This window comes from Teleopsis dalmanni, chromosome 2 (assembly GCF_002237135.1).
Source record: "Teleopsis dalmanni isolate 2A chromosome 2, ASM223713v2, whole genome shotgun sequence".
Lineage (NCBI taxonomy): Eukaryota > Metazoa > Arthropoda > Insecta > Diptera > Diopsidae > Teleopsis > Teleopsis dalmanni.
In genome coordinates, this window is record NC_051847.1 from 97049696 (window position 1) to 97059212 (window position 9517).

At 33.0% G+C, this 9517-nt stretch overlaps 1 protein-coding gene across 1 annotated transcript; it reads left to right on the top strand.

The window, feature by feature from the left end:
* Window positions 1-6847: 6847 nt before the first annotated feature.
* LOC119680565 (solute carrier family 25 member 35-like) lies at window positions 6848-9053 on the top strand. Its single transcript, XM_038093459.1, has 4 exons — window positions 6848-7251; window positions 7350-7525; window positions 7601-7736; window positions 8213-9053. Exons 1-4 carry the CDS (start codon window positions 7183-7185, stop codon window positions 8759-8761), a joined length of 930 nt encoding a protein of 309 aa, XP_037949387.1. The 5' UTR covers window positions 6848-7182; the 3' UTR covers window positions 8762-9053.
* The last annotated feature ends 464 nt before the right edge of the window (window positions 9054-9517 follow it).

Sequence of the window (9517 nt, forward strand, 5' to 3'; positions counted from 1 at the left end):
GTCACGAAGCATATTTAAAGTGTGTTTTTAGACAAGACCTTAGTAGGATTTGTAGGATCCAGACCCTGTGAGCTATAATTCTAGTACATAGTCACCGTTCCAATAAGATGTAATGTTTAGAGATATATTGCAGTGAAATCTGTTGTAGGCTCCATGGTATTAAAAAAACGACTATCCTAAAAAGACCATCCTAAATTCAAAGTATGTGTCACGTCAAGAAAAACTACAGTTATAGAAATAGAAATCACAACTTGAAAGGGGCTGCAGTAAGAAGATAACCTATTATATATTACTTACCTTCTTACTTATGTTAGAGCCATCACTATAAATGGTTAGGAACCTTCCTAAAGTCAGATTACCTGTTAACTAAGATAGATATTTTAGAAGAAAGATACTTAGAAGATATCTTTTTTGAAGATACTAACGATAAAGGAGTATCCTTTATGTATTATAAGGGAAATTTAAATCCTACAAAACGTCTAAAATATAATATTTATTTTAAAATACATATATTATAGTTAAAAGTGGCGCCTTGCGATTCTCAATAGATAGGTAAATATAATTCACCTCAGTTTAAATATTTCTCTAAATAATTTTAAACAGATTTTTTAACCCATATGAAGCTATATCACGAAATTCCAAGATAAATATTTTCATTGTATTTATTGGAATTTTATGCAGTATAACTTCTTTACTATATAGTATAAACATATGAAAATAGTTTTTTACAAACAAGGGAGTATAGTATGTAAACATTCTTCTTCTACTTCTTGTTCTTGAGTTAGTGCTATTACGCACTTTTACTCTATAAAGGCCTGGGGGGCTTATCACTACGCCAAACCAGGCTTTAACTAGGCTAAGAAGCGATATCATTTATTTGTTTTTTAGTTGATGACCGACCTTAAATCAGCATATCTTACTGAGAATCCAGAAGTGGACTTGAGGATTGTTAGGGCGGGGTTAAGTAGCGTATCAACTTTAGTGAATAATTTATGGCTCTGTCTCTGTTATTTTTTTCACTGAGTAATCCTAATATCTCTTGTATGTCTGTTGATCTAATATACCATGGAATCTTAAACAGTCTTCTTAAAGCCAGGTTTTGAGCTATCTGTAATTGCTTGTTATTTATATAAAGTATGTCATCGTTTATAAATGAATATTTTGTGTTCTAATTCTCTATGTAATCGAAATCAAAAGCCTATGAGAACTGTTATTATTTAACACACGAAACACTTTGCCATACTAAAGTGTACTAAAGTACACAATCAGAGATCTTAAGAATGAGAACTTAGAACTTAGATGTTTTCAATTTAATTTACCTTTAGCCAGGTATCTTAGTTTACGGACCGATTTTTCTGTTTTTTTCCATCGACTACCTCTCCACATAGCTCTATGGCTCTGCGTCTTGTTCCGATGGGGTTCCAAACATGGGCGGAATTTCTAAGATTTTGCTGATTCTTTCGTAATGTATGTGGCGTGAAATTCTGATGTCTAAGTTAAGTTAAGCTAGTTGGGTTTAGTTAAAGATAGCTCCATTTACAGTGTGTATTCCATTTAAACTGAACAATATTCTGTGAGTATATTGTGTTAGTGTCACAATATATACTCTTAGGTCGTGTGCGAGTTAGGCTAAGTTGCGTTCTAAATCAGGGAAATTCTAAGTTGTGTCGATAATGTATTGATGTGTCGATACGTGTTGATAAATGGCAAAATGTGTGCAGTACAAAAAATCCCAAAAAATCTCCCATTTGGTTTAGCATCAACTTAGCCTAACTCGCACACGACCTTAATTTCAGTTCCTTACATTAGGAAAGGAAATATGTACACTCGACAAACATTTTGTTCTTGACTTTCTGAAAAATGTAAAAAGCATTTATAAATATTTATTATTTTGTGATCAAACGATTTTAATAGTTTCTTTTTACAGGCTTATTAGTCAAATTTTTTATTGTTGTTAAAAAATAAAAATTAAGAAAAGAAATCACGATTTGGTTTTCAATAATTTCTAAAGCCATCATCAGAAAACTGAACACTAAAACGAAACTTCAACACCTTCAGTGAAATTACAATATAATAACTATTGGAGACATTATAAAGCAATAAACCCCAGTTGTATTTGGAAGCTTCAGATATTATATATTAAATTCCACTTTCAATCATTTTATTGCCTTTTTTTTATTAATCGATATTTGATTGTTGTGTCTTACAAGCCAACAAATAAGAAACCTATATTGCCAGCATCTAATATGCATAGTACCACTAGTATTCCAGAGACCACAAGAAAGCCGAAAATACTGCCTATGCATAAGAAAAGAAAATGAGTCAATACAGCCATGCCAGGAAATGCATAAGGTAATCTCTTCGTTGCTTCTTCAACATGGAAAATATATCGTCTATAAATAAAAAAGTAATACCTGTTCATGGGTACAGGCTTTATGCAGGCTAATGCAAAACCCACTCCCAAGTGTGAATAGAAACTCTCCAAGATAAGTGTAAATACAGAAACGAATAATTTATCGAAATCATCTATTTAAAGAATCCTAGGCAACATAGACGCAGCGGAACAAGCAAATAAATGGGAAGATAAGAAAATAAATAAAAGGAATATGTACCAGTACTTACAGTAAATATGGAAAACATGATTTTTCTTGAATACGATATAAAAATGGGTCATATCTGTGTATTTTTATATCACATATCAGGTTAAAAACACTTCCCTAGGAACAGTTTTGGCTTCATAGCATTGTTTGTGTATGTTTATCGCAAGAGGCATATTAAATTAAATGGGGCCTTGAGTTGGGTGTAACACGAACGTGGAGATATAGCGGAATAATTAGAAATTATTTATAAAGAAATATATGATTGAAATTGCCTACTTAGTAATAGTAGACCATTTGTAGAAAATATTCTATTTAAACTTCATTGATACTGCTTGGCAAAGTAACAACTGCACAATTTTTTATATTAACGATAATAAGCCGGTGGGTTCATCACGATAAAATATATATGCTCATCAAATCAGATCAGTTCAAATGTTGGTGTAAAACAATCAAAATATATTCACGTTTTGTATTTTCTAAGCGTTTTATTACATGTCCTCATAATTACTGGGAATTTAAAAAGTGGGTATTTTTTTTATTATAGTGATAACCTTATTAAAGAGTTTAGCGAATACTTAAACCAGATTTTAAATGCTCTTTGTTTAATATCAAGACCGTAATAATACAAACAAAGAACGTATTATTAACAATGACAGTAATTTTATAAGATCGTGAAAATTAGCCCAAAAATTGCAAAAAGCTGTGGAGCTTTCGTGATTTGTCTCAACATAAATGTCATGTAATTAAATAGTTAATTAAAATAATTAATTATTTATTGTTTCTAAGTTTTTAAGCAATATGTGTACCGACCACTGACCACAAAATATTTTGTTTGTTTACTTACTCTGATATAACTCTCATCTTTTTTTACAAATGCAGTCAAACTTCCATAACTCGAAGTCCAATTTTGCAAACAAAAGGTTCGTCTTATGTAGAGTTTGAGTTAGAGAAATTTAGAGAAAATATTAATTTACTTCACAGAAGTTATAGTGAAGTAAAATAATTAGAAATTAGTGTTTGGGATTTTAATTTTTTTTGTTATTTTCAGTAAAAAGACATTCCATTATATTTAAAGCCTTATAGTGATCATCAGTTGTAGTATCATTGGTTTGCAAATATAAATACAGAATATTGAATGAGTCGTCTACTTCATTCTTGGAAGGCTGATAACAATTACATCCACGGAATCCTCATCATCACTTTCCGTTGCGCTTAAAATGGGATCCAGTAATTTAGAACTACTCAATCGTCATCTGTAGAAAAGCTTGATGTACAAATTTCATTGTCAAGCTCATTATAAGCGTTAAGAGTAGCATTGGAGGTTATTTATTTTACTTTAAACCACGCTGTCAGCGACTGGCATTTGTACAAAGAAGCAATATAAGAAAGAAAAAATTAAACATTTGGTTCGGAAAAAGGGAAAATTGATTCGGAAAATGCATTTATACTTAAAACAAAAATTCGACTTATAGAATGCCGTTTCCCATATTCCTATCGGCACGGAACAAAATTTTTGTTCCCGTTATAGAGAAATTCGAGTATTAGAAGTTCGAGTTAATGAAGTTTGACTGTAGTTATGTATGTTTGTATATTTTGTGTATGTACGCATATTTTCATTAAAAAATAATTATGTTTCTATATAGAAGACTTCAGCTGCAAATTTTGAATAGAAAACTGTTACCCCAACAAGTCATTACAGTTAGTCGTTGTTTGTATAACTAATATAATACATGAGCAAATTGCCGCTAGGTGGTGTGTCTAGTTATTTGGGTAAAAATTTAGAGTATTAAGGCCAGATGTCTAGAACAAGCAAGCTACACCAATATATATATATTTTTTATTATTTAATTTTAATTCAATATGTATTCTGTCAAATAGTGTTGTAACATTTTACAATTTTTTAATAAACAAAAATGAAGTCTTAATAATTTACAATTTAGGTAGTTCTTCCTGTGGGGAACTACTCTTCCTTTTAAAATAAGATTTTATTATATACCAATGCACAAGTATTTTTTATATCAAATATAAGCATTGCATAGAACAATGCTATAAAAAAGAAAATATTTTCAAACCAACATTTTGTTTTCTTGAAAATATTTGCAGCTAACCGAATAAATTATATAAGCACTTATACAATCTCATTGAAGTATTTAAAAAAATTGTGTATCAAAAAATAGAATGTTTTGTAATTCTATCACAATATAATATTTTAAAATGGAATAGTTGCGAGTATATATATTTAATTGTATTATTAATTTTGTTAAAGGATAGCTTAGTATAAGAAGGTGTCACGAAGCTCATGGAAATGAGGTGACAGTCATGTGGGTTAAATGACATATCGGTATTTAGCAAAACAAAAAGGCTTATGAATTTACAAAGCAAGAATCAAGCCATAACTTCTGCGACCCAGACCTCAGAGAATACCTTTGGGCTACAACATGACTACATGGCAGCTTATGTCGATAAGTAGATAACTTCACTTCATCTTAACAGATGGAAAGAGATGAGCACTTGTTGGCAGATTAAACTCATGATGCCAAAACTGTTGGCCAGGGAAGCGATAAAAGTGCTTAGCTATCCGCGGAGCACCCTAAGCTGGCTGTGTATATTGATTACCTCATTGATTACTGTATGGACATGAAAACTTCAAGTATAACCACAAAAAGATAACTCTTATTGAGAAAGGCACTTGCAGACTATGCCTAGAAGAATAGGAGACACGATGCGGGAGGCAGGAGTATGACTGTGTTGGGACACCATTGGGTTGGTTATGAAATGCAGACATCCTCAAGGCAAATGAGCTGCTTGCAATAACATGTAATCATCCAAATGGAAGCTTCTCTAGCTCTAACTCAATAATGACATCGTAGAATCGAAAGGCGAAAAAGGACCCAAGTCTTTTCGTAATCTCTTCATCTAATCCTTCACTTCACTGTGGACAGTGCGCTGTCCCAACGTCCCACAATATATATATATGTTGTAAAGGGACTTTTGTGAAATCTATATTTATATAGAAACTATATAAAATAAAAACAAAAAACCAACAGCTTTCTATTTGAATTAACAACACTATTTTGATTAGATTAGAATATGCTGGCAGACCAAAAAGGCCACACGCGGACCATTAAGGTCCATTGCGATACCAGATCAGAGTCTTATTTTAGCGATGGTGTATATCACTTGGAATGCGCGTTTTATTAGCGAATTTTATTAGGATTTCAACAGAAACCTGAGGCATGTGCTCCAACCGGTAAAACTGACAGCCCCCAAGTATTTTTGTCTAATTTTCGAGAGAGCTGAGTAATTACACAGCAGATGCTCTAGAGTTTCCTTTGCATCTAGCTCGTTGCATTTCCTACAAGCATTGCTGTGAATTAAGTTTAGTTTGCGGGCATGTGATGCGACCAGACAGTGACCTGTCAACACAACAACTAATGTTCTACAGTTCCTTCGGCTAGACGATATAACATCCTTGGTGTACTTTTCCTCGTATATGATCCTAGCTATTCTACGGGTGGTTATATTTACAAGAATAAATTGTTTTCTTTCAAAAAACATAAATGCATATCTATTAAAAACACACAAAAACAAAAAATTTTGTTTAATCATTCACTACAGCTTACAGCCCCCTCTTAGGTTGCTCCATGCATCACAGTCTTTCTAACTACAATACAAATTAACAAATATCAATTTATGACAATTTAATAAGCTTAAATGATAAGAATTCTGTAAGTCCTTCAAATCAGAAAGTTACAGAAAGTTTTGAATGAAATCTAATCAATTTCAATATTTTTATAATAATAATACGGTTTTTGTTGCGCTTTCTTGAGCTCATTGAAATTCGCCCGAAGACTATGAAAAGCTTTGCAGCTTTCGTGACTTGTTTTTGTTCCGATTTCTTTGCAAAAATACGGTCGGTCTATGGTTGCGTTTAAAAACGAAAATAACAATAAGCGAATACCTAAACCAAATCGTTTTGATTTGTTAATAATGGGAAGAGTTTGTGCCAACACATATTTCCCTTTGCTGTTGACACTTTGAATTCACCATAGATCAACAATGTCCTAATACTATGTCACCTCGTGTTCAACTCGGAAATGCGGTATTGTTGAGAAACGTCAGCAGCTGTGGTAATCAAAATAAAAATCAGCTGCTCACTGCGAGCAAAAAACATAATAAACAAGCAAAACAAAACAAGCAAGAATAGTTTTTGATTTTCGTTGAAAGATAGTGCGGTGATCGGCGGGGCATTGCACGCGAAAATCAACGCGAATTACACAAGAGCACATTTGTGAAAAAATAATAAAATCCGTGCTTTTCACGAGAATGTAAACAATCGCCAAACGGCGTTTAAGCGGAGCAGTGCGGAAATCTAATTTTAGATGTCGTAATGGAAAGTCTTAATGGAAACGTTGAACTTTGAATACCAAAAAAATCCAAAAATAATTTGCACGTAGAAATGTGCATAAAAAAACACAGTGCAAAGTGATGTAGAGCAGTGGAAAACTATTGAATACAATATTTATAATTAATAGACTAGAAAGCGGTGTTAGGTTTTAAATAGAAAACGCGGTTGAGTGAAATGGACTCGGACTTCGTGTTGGGCGGAATCGCCTCAATGGCCGCAACATTTTTCACAAATCCAATTGAGGTTATAAAGCAATTATGTATATTTAGTTAGTGACTTGCTCGCTATATTTAAACGCTTACTAATATTGCATTTCAATTATCGCCCACACACGTCTACAGGTCATCAAGACGCGCATACAACTTCAAGGCGAGTTGGCGGCGCGGGGAACCTATGTTGTGCCATACAAGGGTGTGCTGCACGCCTTCTACACGGTAGCGAAAAATGATGGCTTGCTGGGCCTACAAAAAGGTCTCGTGCCCGCATTATACTTTCAATTTATTATTAATTCATTTCGGTAAGCGAAATACTCGTAGAATATCTCAAAGAATCTCCCCTATAGAATGAACTTCCTTCGAATCTCTCCACTTAGGTTGAGCATTTACACAACAGCTATGGACAATGGGTGGATGCACAAAGCGAACGGTGATGTTTCGTTTGGTCGTGGCTTATTCTGGGGAGCAGCTGGTGGTGTGATTGGGTCTTACTTTTCCAGTCCGTTTTTCATGGTGAGTAGCGAGATTTTGCGTTAGATATTAGACACGTTTCAACTATCGTTCCTCTTCTCTGCTTTTGGCCTCCACCTATAAATATTTTATAACATCAGAATTACGAACAATTTTAATAAATTTATATATTATTTGACTAAACTTGTAGTTACGATGCAAGTTAACCATAAAAGCATAAAAGCAGGTAAAATCATGGCATTGAGTCCACATGCGAGTGATGTACGCGTATTTTCATTTCATAAAATTTATTTGAGGTACCAATAAAATCATCCGAATTATGATAAGATATACAATAAACATGTGTACGTCTCCTCATCTCATCATCATCATCATCATCACAGAGTTATAGAGGGAAATAATTGATAACGTTTATATAAAGCAGATAGTGTGAAGCGCTTTTAATAACTAAATATTTTATTTTTATTTATTTCTTAAATTTTTATTAGTGTTTTTATTGACGAAATGTTTTTTTGTAGATAAAAACACAACTACAGTCGCAGGCTGCTAAGCAAATCGCTGTGGGTTATCAGCACACGCACAATGGCATGATGGATGCACTGAAGCAGATTTACAGCAAAGGCGGGTTCTTCGGCTTATGGCGTGGTTCGGTTGCAGCTATACCACGTGCTGCGATCGGATCGGGCGCGCAAATCGCCACTTTTGGCAAAACAAAAGCCCTGCTGGTTGAATACAATCTCGTAACTCAACCAACATTGAACTCCTTCTCTGCAGGTCTCATTGCTGGTTCCATAATGTCACTTGCAATCACGCCTCCCGATGTCATTACCACTCGTCTGTATAATCAAGGTGTGGATGAGCACGGACGTGGCTTGTACTACAGAGGATGGCTGGATTGTTTTGTAAAAATATCACGCGCCGAGGGTTTATATGGTCTGTACAAAGGATTCTGGGCTAATTATCTTAGACTAGCGCCACATTCAACTTTAGTCTTGCTTTTCTTCGATGAACTCATTGCTATTAGAAATAGATATCGAAACAAATTAAAGCAGGACATAATAACATAACACAATACACGATATTTGCTAATAGTAAATATACATATAAAACTTTTAGATAAAAATTTTTTATCAACACCCGAGACATTACTTCAGCTGCTTTAGTTATCATCATGCTTAATCATGCAAACGGTTTCATTTCAATGTATGTTACAACAAGCTTCAAGCTTTTAGAGTTACGATTACAGTGTTAGTCCTAAACTTTATAAAAAAAATTAATAATCAAAATCGATTGCGCTTTAAACGGAACTTTTTTGATTTGAAATAATTGTCGATGTCAGGACAATAATTCAAAATTTATTAAAACAAAACTATAATAAAATGTTTTATTATATCCTTCGATAAGGATTCATAAATAAAAAGCATATTGAGCACAAAAGTTTTCTATCAAGATCTTTTGCTTATTGGTTTTTTATATATTTTTTAACTGCTATAGATCCCTTTTTGTTAAATAATATTTTTTATTACACTTTATATTTCGACTCCTTGAGAGTCATCGTCAGGATTACGGATTACGATACGTCATCCTCTTTGTTCTTTCGTCTATATTGTAACATTTTAATAAACACGTCGAAAAATAAGTTAAAAAACTTTTATAGGTTTTTTCTTTATTTAAAATGAATTACTATTCAAAAAGTGAAGAGCATTTATGAAGGTGAAGTATTTACTTATAAAACTAATTATAATTAATTAATGATTAATTCCCGTAAATGAATTACAGAAAATCGTATAGTAAGTAGCTATAAACTCCCAAAAAGTTGTTAG

Excerpts from the sequence above, each read along its gene's own strand:
- LOC119680565 (XM_038093459.1), top strand. The coding sequence starts at position 7,183 with ATGGACTCGGACTTCGTGTTGGGCGGAATCGCCTCAATGGCCGCAACA. Across the intron at positions 7,252-7,349 it reads TTTTCACAAATCCAATTGAG|GTCATCAAGACGCGCATACA; the intron begins GTTATAAAGCAA and ends ACACGTCTACAG. Across the intron at positions 7,737-8,212 it reads TTTCCAGTCCGTTTTTCATG|ATAAAAACACAACTACAGTC; the intron begins GTGAGTAGCGAG and ends GTTTTTTTGTAG.